This window comes from Dendropsophus ebraccatus, chromosome 8, assembly GCF_027789765.1.
Source record: "Dendropsophus ebraccatus isolate aDenEbr1 chromosome 8, aDenEbr1.pat, whole genome shotgun sequence".
In the NCBI taxonomy this organism is placed as follows: domain Eukaryota; kingdom Metazoa; phylum Chordata; class Amphibia; order Anura; family Hylidae; genus Dendropsophus; species Dendropsophus ebraccatus.
The window spans coordinates 65,960,995-65,973,307 of record NC_091461.1 but is presented as its reverse complement, the minus strand read 5'-3'; the positions used below and the strand labels follow the sequence as shown (position 1 = coordinate 65,973,307).

The 12,313-nt window shown below is 47.7% G+C and overlaps 1 protein-coding gene across 5 annotated transcripts in view; it reads left to right on the top strand.

The window, feature by feature from the left end:
* Positions 1-8,648: 8,648 nt before the first annotated feature.
* The window catches only part of SEC24C (SEC24 homolog C, COPII coat complex component), a 42,717-nt gene continuing 39,052 nt past the window's right edge, over positions 8,649-12,313 (top strand). For 3 of the 5 annotated variants that reach the window (XM_069980606.1, XM_069980605.1, XM_069980601.1), the window contains exon 1: positions 9,177-9,200. In XM_069980606.1, the coding sequence (XP_069836707.1) occupies positions 9,190-9,200 (11 nt within the window). In that variant the 5' untranslated portion in view covers positions 9,177-9,189. Of the gene's footprint in view, positions 8,783-9,176; positions 9,201-12,313 lie in introns of those variants that run through there. The other 2 variants (XM_069980602.1, XM_069980604.1) reach the window with 1 other exon arrangement.

The window sequence follows — 12,313 nt, the reverse complement described above, 5'->3', positions numbered from 1 at the left end:
CAAGTTACCAGCAGTGGACCAGCATTGCTGGTCACATACACAGTGCTGTGCAAAGGTTTGGTTATACTGTATCGGGTATATGTAGGGTGGGCCCCTAGAATTAAATTCACTGGTGGGCCCAAGGTACCCCAGTCCGACACTGTCATTGGGGCACAGTATAAAGCTCCTGTGCAGCTCGCGGGACGTATACCCCAGAAATTGAAGTTTAATCCGACGCAGGCAGTTATCTGGGCGTCTCCCCGCCCCTGTGTTGTCACTGCTCTCAGGCAACACACTTGGCGGAGATGATTGACAGAAAGAGGTGTCAGTAACAAGCCTCTCTGCCTGTCACTCATCACCATCGAGCGTGCTGACAATTGTGCTGATTGGTTCCCTTTCAGTAGGAATCCATTAAAGAACCTTTAGGTAAATATTGTTTGACCATATGCATAACGCTGAACAATAAGAAATCAGTTAAGCTATGTTCATACACTGCCTTTTTCTTTTTTAATAAAATGAAAGCCACTATTAATTTTTAATTTCTAGAAAATTGCTGTATTACCAATTCTGTCCAGCAGTTTAGGTGCCCTTCACAGAACTGTAGCTCCTTTAATTAATAGAGCTCTTCCATAAAAGTTAAATCTACAGGTGTGGGGGGGTGTTAACCCAAGTATAAAAATTGTCCTCTACTCACAGGATAGGGGATAACTAGCTGATCACGAGAACAAATGTCAATTGTAGAGATGAGTTAAGCAGCTGAAAATTCTTTCGCGAAGTTTGCAAATTTTGGGTCAAACTCAATAAAATTTGCGAATCAAATTCTAATTAATTTGAATAAAACAGCCAAACTATAGTAGCTACAGTACTGGGACTATTACAGAATGACAAATTTGTTAACACATGTTCTTGTAAAAGTGTCAAAAATTGGAAAATCACAATTAAAAAAAATGGCAGTCACTCCTTCAATTTCTGCCATGGACAGCAGTGGACCTTGGTGGAACAGCGGCATAAAATATATAAACCTTCTAATAAACCATTTAACATGTTCCAATCCCCCTTCAAGAACCCTTTCACCTCCCCTTGTGTGGCACCAATATACAGTAGGTGCCAATTTTATTTTGATTTCAATAGATTTTTTATTTTATTTTAAATGACAACTCCGGCCAAAATATTTTTTAATATGTTATTACTTAAGGAAAGTTAAACAAATTCCTAATGTGCATTAATTATGGGAAATGCACATATACTGCTATTTCCATTAATTTAGAAGATCGTGGAGACTTCAAATTCTCTGAAATACCGTGACGTCACAAATCAGGTGTAATTCCAATAGAGTGTCCAGCAGGGGGCGCACTATATATATATATATATATATATATATATATATATATATATAGAATTCAATGAGTACCATTCACTTCTATATATAGTGCGCCCCTGCTGAACACTCTATGGAATCAATGGCTGTCAAGATCAATGGAATCAAGGTCTGTATGCAAACATATACACTGTACTACTCCCCCATCATCTGCTCATAGTATGAGCAGATGATGGGGGAGTAGTACCAGGGCTATCCCCATCGCCACCGATGCCGAGCCTGCCACTGCACCTGATCCTGGAGCACCATATGCCCTGGTACTACTTCCCCATCATCTGCTTATACTATGAGCAGATGATGAGGAAGTAGTATCAGGGCTATCCCCATCGCCGCCGAGCCTGCCACTGCACCTGATCCTGGAGCCACATATGCCCTGGTACTACTTCCCCATCATCTGCGTATAATATGAGCAGATGATGGGGAAGTAGTATAGGGGCTATCCCCATCGCCGCCGAGCCTGCCACTTTACCTAATCCTGGAGCCACATATGCCCTGGTACTTCTTCCCAATCATCTGCTCATACTATGAGCAGATGATGGGGAAGTAGTACCAGGGCTATTCCCATCACCGCCGCTGCTGATGCCGCCCCTGCTGTCACTTGTACATCCGGCGTGCCAGGCGGTTCCGCTGCTGTTATTGAGGCCCCGGTCTCAGGGAGGAAGTAGGCCCCGGTCTCAGGCCTACTTCCTCCCTGAGACTGGGGTCTCAATTACAGCAGTGGACTCGCCCAGACCCCCCTGTTGCCGCCGCTGATGCCTGCCCCTGCTGTCACCTCCGCTGGCCGCAGCTCTGGAGTGCAGGGCGGGTCCGCTGCTGTAATTGAGGCCCCGGTCTCAGGGAGGAAGTAGGCTTGAGACCGGACCCGCAGCGGACCCGCCCGGCACGCCGGACGTATGAGTGACAGCAGGGGCATCATCGGCGGCGGTGATGGGGATAGCCCTGGTACTACTTCCCCATCATCTACTCATAGTTTGAGCAGATGATGGGGAAGAAGTACCAGGGCATATGTGGCTCCAGGATCAGGTGCAGTGGTAGGCTTGGCATCGGCGGCGATGGGGATAGCCCTGGTACTACTCCCCCATCATCTGCTCATACTATGAGCAGATGATGCGGGAGTAGTACAGTGTATATGTTTGCATACAGACCCTGATTCCATTAATCTTGACAGCCATTATTTCCATAGAGTGCCCAGCAGGGGCGCACTGTATATATATATAAATATATATATATATATATATATATATATATATATATATATAGAAGTCAATGGTACTCATTGAATTCTATATATAGTGCGCCCCCTGCTGTACACTCCATTGGAATTACACCTGATTCATGACGTCACGGTATTTCAGAGAATTTGAAGTCTCCATGATCTACTAAATTAAGGGAAATAGCAGTATATGTGCATTTCCCATAATTAATGTACATTAGGAATTTGTCTAACTTTCCATAAGTAATAACATATTAAAAAATACTTTTGGCCGAACTTTAATGTAGACATAGAGTGACCCAGCGTGAGCTGCAGTCTGGTAACAGTTTAACCGCTGGGCCATCATTATACACAGCCTTCAGAAATGGCTCAGGTTGCCCCAACAGGCTTGGATGAAGGTTGCAGGTCCCAGTAAGATCCAGTGGTCAGGCTCCTGGAGGCAGCAATCATCAGACGGGTCCGCACGAAGCAGTGCCAACACCAATTTGTGGCAAAGGCACATCATCAGCAAGAGAGCTTCTGTCAAGCCTAGCACTCCTCCAGAATCTCAGCCGATCTACCCTTAAGATCTTTTGGAGGAATATCAGGACAGTCAGCGTTTGGAAGGAAGCATTTAGACTCCACTCATTTATAGGCCACAAAGCAGTCAGTCGAGCAAGGGAGGGGCAAACTACGCCAAAAGTACAGGATCATACTGCATGCCACTGGAAGAAGAGAGGTTAGGAGAAGAAAACTTTGTTCAGAACTATGATGGTGATGTTGCAGAACCCATGTGGATTCTGGTTCCCCAGATGTCGTCATCATCAGGGCATGAAGATGTATTTGTTCCACCGAGTCAGTGTCAGGTCCCATCTGCAGCTTGTGGTTCCAAAGTCAAAAGGGGGAGGGGTGCAGCCTCAGCTAGTTACCAGACTGGAATTAAGGAAGGCACAGGCTCTTGAGGGGTACCTCAAGGCACTGGTGGGGCTCAAAAACAGTCTAGCCTGCTACAAAGAACTGGCCACTGCGATCAGTAGTGTGCCAGTTTTTCTGTGTCGCTAGCGTAAAAAAAACATATCTGTAGCATCTGTGATCATAAAGCGGTTCAGGGAGTGGTTCAAGCCCATTCTTAACATTCATGCGGTAGCACATGGACCACCACCACATTGCCTGTAAGAACCTGGACCCCCATGCCACTTCTTGTCTGTAAACAACAGCTGCAGCTACCATCGCATAGCCCCATCTCTGCAGGTCATGATTAACAACCTAGGTTGGAAGCAGTAGGTCCCTTACATCTACCTCTGTCTCCCCCGTGGGGACAAGTGTTTTTTTTGGAAAACACACACACAACAAAAAAGTGGGAAAACACCACCATTGCTGAGACAATAGTCTCAGTGTGAAGATATCACCAATGATACCATTACATAATACCGCCACACCATGACCACTGTCACTACAACTCTAAAACAGTGTGCAGTTACATCCATTGACTCACAGGTGGCATCTTCTCTCATCAGAGTCTGTCACTTTTTCTATTTCTCTCCATTCAGCGTGGGTCACCTTGAAATCTCCCCCGGCTTTGAATCTACTCTCCAGAATCTGCCAGAGAAACATTTTAGTAGTTATGGTACATCCCCTGTACCCCTATATAGTAGTTACACCCCTCTCTGCCCTCATAGTTTTAAGGTGTCCCTGTGCCCCAGTTTATTAGTAAGGCCCCTCTCTGCAGCTCCAATATAGTATAGACTGCCGTGTGCTACCCCCAGTAGTATGTAGACCCCCTGTGTGCTGCCCCCAGTAGTATATAGACCCTTGCATGCTGCCCCCAGTAGTATATAGACCCCTGTGTGCTGCTCCTAATTTTATAGACCCCTGTGTGCTCCCCCAGTAGTATATAGACCCCTTATGTGCTGCCCCCAGTAGTATATAGACCCTTGCATGCTGCCCCCAGTAGTATATAGACCCCTGTGTGCTGCTCCTAATTTTATAGACCCCCGTGTGCTCCCCCAGTAGTATATAGACCCCTGTGTGCTGCCCACAGTAGTATATAGACCCCATGTGTGTTGCTCCTAGTAGTATATAGACTCCTGTGTGCTGCCCCAGAAGTATATAGATCCTGTGTGCTCCCCAAGAAGTATATAGATCCCTGTGTGCTCCCCCAGTAGTATATAGACCCGTGTTCTGCCCCCAGTAGTATATAGATCCCCTGTGTGCTCCCCCAGAAGTATATATACCCCTGTGTGCTCCCCAGAAGTATATAGACCCCCTGTGTTCTGCCTCAGTTATATATATATATCCGCTGTGTGCTCCCCCAATAGTATATAGACCCCTGTGTGCTGCCCCAGTAGTATATATACCCCCTGTGTGCTCCCCCAGAAGTATATAAATTCCCTGTGTGCTCCCCCAGAAGTACATAGACTCCCTGTGTGCTGCCTCAGTTATATATAGACCCCATGTGGACTGCCCCCAGTTATATATAGATCCCCTGTGTGCTCCCCCAGAAGTATATAGACCCCACGTAGGCTGCCCCAGTTATATATAGACCCCTGTGTGCTCCTTAACCCTTCCTATATAGCAGTTATCCTCCAAAACAACCAAACTAACAAAAAAAAAACACTTAGGCTGCATTCACACGTTCCGTGTTCCGCACAGAACACGGACGTAGAATGCCTGTAACGGACTCCCCCCCCCCCCCCCCCCCCCCCCGCCCGGGTAGCATCTGTGGTAAGATGCTGGGAGCGGGGGAACTGTACAGATATGCGCCGCGCTGTAATGAATCAGCTGTGCAGCGCTGTCATTGCAGTGCGGCGCATATCTGTACAGTCCCCCCCCCCTCCCAGCATCTTACCACAGATGCTTCCCGGGCTGGGGAAAGTCCGTTACAGGCATTTCACGTCCGTGTTCCGTGTGGAACACAGAACGTGTGAATGTAGCTGAATACCCATCTGGGCCGCACGTTTCCTCTTCCCTGCACTCTTGTGGCCGGAGGCCCGGGTCCGCGCTTCAGTGACATCACTCAGCACTGAAACCACAAGGGGAGATCGGCCTATGAGCGCTCGTTATGAACGCTCATAGCAGGGGCGTAGCTAGGATTCACGGGGCCCCATAGCAAAATTTTTTAAGGGGCCCCCCTAACCTAATCACAACAGAAAGCACTGTGCATAATTGCCAGCTGGAGAACAGAGGTCAGAGATCTGTCTTGTTAACCTTTTTTTTGTGTTGCAGCATGTAAGTAAACATTGGGTCACTTACACACTGCACTACATAAGGGGTTAGGCAGAAGGACACACGCTCTTACCTTCTCCCCCGGGCCCTCCTCCTGCATGGGCCCCATAGCAACTGCCTACCCTGCCTCTATGGTAGCTACGCCACTTGCTCATAGTAACAGTGCAGGGTGAGCCTACTCTTTGTCCCGACGGGGAGTATAGTCCAAGCCACTTAGGGAGCTGTTGGCTTGTGCCCAACCAAGATGGAGAGAGGCAAGTTGCTATTTATTGGCCAATAAGGCAATTCTCACTCTGCATTGCTACATGGAAAAGAGGATTGGCAACTCTTTGCGTCTCTGTGTCTCTAATCGAATATCCCTCAGCGCGGACATTTGGAGGAAAAGGGTGTCTCACTGCTCATTGGACAAATAATCTTCTGGGAGAGGCAAAGAGGCAGCAGCAAAGAGTGGAGGTCACAACACTCTGGCCTCCTAGGTTAATTTAGGCCATTATTCACACACCATCTTCCTCCATCACCTCGTCCTGTCATGACTCTTAACATACCCTATCCTCCCTACGGCGTAATGACGCTGCCAAGCCTACCACTGTCAGGCTGTCCTGCATTTGCGCAGCCTGGCTGAATGGAATCCTCTAATGTAATCGCTCTGTTATGCTATAACTCATCCAAATAATTCTGAGATTGGTTTCTCGTGAAATATTGTGCTTCTCCACATTTTAAAAATGTTTAAATAATAAATTAATTAATAAGTAAGAATAAATAATTCTATTTTAATTCACGCTTAATGACGATTTTTTTTATTTTTTTAGGTAAATTTTTTTAATTATTTTTTTGAATTATTTTTTTGATTCAATGTTTTTTATTTAATTTTCTAATTAAATTTTTTGTATCCACAATTTTTAATTCAATTTCTTTATTCTATTATTTTTAATTAAATTCTTTTTATTCGATTTTTTTTTTAACCCGCGGTTCTCCCGCTGAAGTGGCACTCTCTTCCCATTCTAAGTGTCCTTCCGACCAGGTTGGATCAGTGTACTGAGGATGATAGTCCTGACCCCAGTGCACCAAACTGCCTCTTTCACATATCTAATATACTACAAAGTTCCCAGTGCCGAGGATCAATGTAAGAAAATTACCTTCATCCTCAGCGCCCCGTCATCTATGATCAATCTGCACATTGAAGCCCATTTACAGTTCATTTTTACCTGCAAGTAGTATATATATCTACAGGGAAGAAACAAAAGATTGCCCATCTAGTCTGCCCTATTATATTAGAATAGATATATGTTTAACCCAGTGATGTTGAACGCATACCTGTCATCAGGTAAAAATTGTGATCGTTCTGGGCCTGCCACCACATTGCCATTTGTTCCTTTACCTGCTCTGTGTCCATCCTGCCTGGATGGCTCCATAGACTTATATTATGCAGCCGACCAGGTCACATGACACAGAGCTGGAAGAGTATGTTCTGCATGTAGACTTCTCTCAACTCATTCTTCTGATTGGTCATGGCCTGAACACACTTTCTAATTACACAGTGCTGATACAGATGATACCTTCTCCCTGTGTACTGTATATTTTTATTCATTAGAATATACATTGGTAGCAGCCATAGAGAGGCTTTGCCATTAGTTGTATATAAATAAAAAATATTTACATCTATTTTAATTAAATTATATTACAATGTAATATATGTTTATTAAAGCAATGTACAAAAAAAAATTAACACATTTTTACTTTCCGGGGTACCCCTTTAAAACGTTTACCATATATTCAGCTATAACAATACCATTATGTGCAAAGAATATGATCACAGGAATATTACTAAATTCACAATCCCTTATTGCTTATGGCTCCAAAATGGACCTAGGTAAACCATTAAAAGGACTTTGTCATCTTTAAACAGCCCTAAACTTAAAGGGGACCTCCAGGTAGAAGTAAAAAAAAAAATGAAACTTCTGCAGAAGCATATCTTATGTTCTGTTTCTTGTTTCTGTCCTCCCTGGTTGAGCAGTTCCTAGAATGCAATGCTTTCCCTCAGCTGTTCATCACAGTCCACAGTCCTTGCTGCACCTGCTTCTGGCCGGTCAGAGATGGTGAATCACTCAGGGGATTGGGGGATCCAGCCAAGCTTCCTGTGACATCACGCCCTGCCCTCTGTCTCCATCATCAGCCTGTCCTCAGCAAACAGACACAATGTAAGACAGAGGCATGGGATATTTGTCTCCTAAGGGGGGGGGGGAGAGCAGAAGGAACAGGAGACAATGTGGATTTGCTCAGGGGCCATTTTTCTTCACTTCCTGGATTTCTATCAGCTACCAGTATGGCAGAACCGTACAGATATGGTAATACATTGTATAGACACATCTATATAACTTTTAATGTACTTTTCATAGAAAACAAGTTTTTCTTATCCGGAGTTCCCCTTTAAGTTATCTGTAGATAGATTATACAGGCCGATTCTGAGCCTGCAATTTCTAACTTTGTGCATACTTCATTTTATTCTTGGACTAAGTAGTCCTCTCTATGCATTATGGTTTTACTGCTGGGAAAATAATAGAAAGTTAAAAATTACATATTTTGAACCTGCATCCTTTATTCTATGTACAGATTAGTTTAGTTTAGGGGTGGAGGGAGATAGGTTGGAGTCCCTTTAAATAGACATGTATTCCTCCCCAGCCTCCTCAGTAAATAAGCAGGGTATCAACAGTATAAAATAACAGTGTTACTTTATTTCCACATTTTATCACTGTGTAATCCATCACAGTAGTGGTGTTGCCAGTATTAAAGATGGCAGACCTTGTAAATGCGCAGGCGCGTTGAACGTCAGCTGACCGAGTATTGCTTCTGCGCAGTGCACTCTGTGAGGCTGCGCGCTCCCTGGCTAGGCGGAGTGTGGACGTGGCAAAGCCTGAGAAGCCCAACTAAACGTCATTTCCGGAAGGAACTGAAGGCGACGCTTTCTGTAAGCGGACGGGAAGTGAGTAAAGGAGCCGGAACGGGAGGAGGTGAGCTGCTCTCACAGGTTCTGGGGTTCAGGAAGCTGGGACGGGTCTGGAAGGGGAGGAGGGGGGCCCTGGCGGTCCTCGGAGCCTCGGGGCTGGTGGCTTCCTGTGCCATGGCGGTGCCGGGAGGCTGTCAGTTCCCCCACTCGGGAGGCCGGAGGCAGTGGCCGCACAGGCCTCTAGTGACAGGTGTGACTGCTCACCTACACACCGCCGGCCTGATGCAGAGAGGGCATCACGTGACGTCTGCCGCCTCCTCGCCTCCACACAGCAGCGGGACACAGTCCCCGGTCATCTCCTCAGTGTCTCACAGGGGAATATGTACTGTGTGTGCCAGTGACTGACAGACCTCTTAATACCTCCCCTGGGGTATAGGGGGCGACTGCAGGAGCATGGGCACTGACAGGCTGATGGTTGCTAGGTAACCGCCCAAACGTATCCTCTTTCTGCCTAACCTGCAAAAATTATTTATTTGGAAGTGAGAACAAAAGTAGTGTGTATGGCTGGTGACATGGTGCTATAGGGTGCAGGGCTGGCGACATGGTGCCATAGGGTGCAGGGCTGGCGACATGGTGCAGGGCTGGTGCCATAGGGTGCAGGGCTGGCGACATGGTGCGGGGCTGGTGACATGGTGCTATAGGGTGCAGGGCTGGCGACATGGTGCCATAGGGTGCGGGGCTGGCGACATGGTGCCATAGGGTGTGGGGCTGGCGACATGGTGCCATAGGGTGCAGGGCTGGCGACATGGTGCAGGGCTGGCGACATGGTGCCATAGGGTGTGGGGCTGGCGACATGGTGCCATAGGGTGCAGGGCTGGCGACATGGTGCAGGGCTGGCGACATGGTGCCATAGGGTGCAGGGCTGGCGACATGGTGCAGGGCTGGCGACATGGTGCCATAGGGTGCAGGGCTGGCGACATGGTGCCATAGGGTGCAGGGCTGGCGACATGGTGCCATAGGGTGCAGGGCTGGCGACATGGTGCCATAGGGTGCAGGGCTGGCGACATGGTGCCATAGGGTGCAGGGCTGGCGACATGGTGCCATAGGGTGCAGGGCTGGCGACATGGTGCCATAGGGTGCAGGGCTGGCGACATGGTGCCATAGGCTATAGGGTGCAGGACTGGTGACATGGTGCTATAGGGTGCAGGGCTGGTGACATGGTGCCTGTGAGGTACATAACAGGGAGCCACTCATCACTTTGGTTTCCAGCCACATACACACATTGCCCATGCATTTGTGTAAAGTACATTAACATATATATTTTACCCAAATGTATGCCCAAACTCTGTATGCACATGCTAAAAACAGATTACATTATAAATAAAACTATTACAGTTGACTGTGCTTCTGTAATGGACAAAAAAAAAAAGTTATGATACAAACAGTAAAATGTAAACGCAACCTTATTCACCAGTGAGTTGGGGCAGCCGCTATAGTTTGGTGGCCTTGTGATTCACTTACAGACATGGTCACTTCTCACAACACCCACATTTGTACCAGTGACACAACACCCACATTTGCACCAGTGACAACAAAAAAGTGCAACCCTCTTGGCTGTCACCTGTGACGTCGCAAATACAGTTGATAGACGTACAAGTCACTGTTTTATCGAAAAGCTAAAATGTTTTAGGGTGGTGTGCCAATCCGGTGGTTTGGCTACTCTTTTATGCTCATGTGACCTAATAATAGGAAGTTTAGGGAAACGGTTAAAGAGGTACTCTCTTGCCAATACATTGCTTTAATAAAGTTATATTACTTTGTAATATAACTTTATTAATATAAATGTATAGTTTTTATATACAAGTGCATTTCCATTAGCTGGCATCAGTGAGGGTTGACATGGCCTTCTCTGCTGCCACCATTTGTGTTGGGAACTGCAGGGCTGTCTAAGCCCTGTAGTTCCCGATCCCCTGCTCTGCAGAAGCACTGCTGCACAGCACTATTCCCCGAGGGAAAGCCGCCCACCATGATCGGCAGCCTCTTTACAGTGAACAGACATGTTTTAATCCGTTAAAGGAGAAGTCCGGCAAAATTTTTATTAAAGTATTGTATTGCCCCCCAAAAGTTATACAGATCACCAATATACATCAGGAAATGCTTATAAAGTGGTTTTTTTTTTCCTTGCACTTACTACTGCATCAAGGCTTCACTTCCTGGATACAATGTTAAAGGGAACCAATCACACCGAATATGCCCCACATCACCCAGCACGCTTCCCAAACATCCTCCTGTACCCTCCGTCCCCTCCGCAATCTTACATTTTGGTAATAAGGTGTAAGTAGTCACGGTGGGCGTATGTAGTCATGGTGTAGGCGGCTATAGTCATGGTCCTGGGCGGCAGTGAGCGCTGTAATCATGCCCAGAGGGGCGTGATTGAAGGAGCTGGCTCTGCCGACGTCACCTGGGGGACTGCGTTCATGTCGGCGGCACTGCAACGTCTTTAGCACGTTGCGCAAGCGTAGAACATCAGCGTCTTCTCCTGCTGTAGTGCGCACGCGCGGCGTGCTAAGGATGTTGCCGCGCCGCCGACGTGGAACGCAATCCACGGGTGACTTCGGCAGAGCCAGCTCCTTCAATCACACCCCTCTGGGCGTGATTACAGCGTTCACAGCCGCTCACACCATGACTACATACGCCCACCTACTTACACCTTATTACCATACAGCGTGGAACTTCAAAAATGTAAGATTGCAGCATAACCAAGGAGGGGACAAAGGATACAGGAGGATGTTTGGGAAGCGTGCTGGGCGATGTACCAGCACGTTTCCTTAAAGAGGACCTGTCATCCCCGGTGACAGGCTCTTGACCCCCCGTTAGAGCCCCCTATATTCACGTGATCCCGCCGTGTCCCGCTTCTGGTAATGGTCGGGTCACGGAGATATCGGCGCTTGAAGCCCGGCGCGCTCGCTCATAGAGAATGACAAGGGAGTCCAGCGCTCCGTCATTCTCTATGAGTGTTGGACTTATCTCTCACCACGCGCGCCGGGCTGCAGCGGCTGAGATCTCCGTGACCCGACCATCTCCAGAAGCGGGACCCAGCGGGATTAGGTGAGTATAGGGGGCTCTAAAGGGCGGTCGGGAGCCTGTCACCCCAGCACGGGGGGTGACAGGTTCCCTTTAACACTAGGGGCATATTCGGTGTGATTGGTTCCCTTTAATGTCACAACCCGACTCCCAGAGCTGTGCGGGCTGTGGCTGCTGGAGAGGATGATGGCAGGGGAATGCTCAGTGTCCCTCGGTGTCCCCCTGCCACGACCCGACTCCCAGGGCTGTGGCTGCTGGAGAGGATGATGGCAGGGGAATGCTCAGTGTCCCTCGGTGTCCCCCTGCCACGACCCGACTCCCAGGGCTGTGGCTGCTGGAGAGGATGATGGCAGAAGGACACAGGGCACTGGAGGGACACTGAGCATCCCTCTGCCATCATCCTCTCCAGCAGCCACAGCCCGCACAGCTCTGGGAGTCAGGTTGTGACATCACCATGTTATCCAGGAAGTGAAGCCTTGATGCAGGGGAAAAGCACTTTATAAGCATTTCC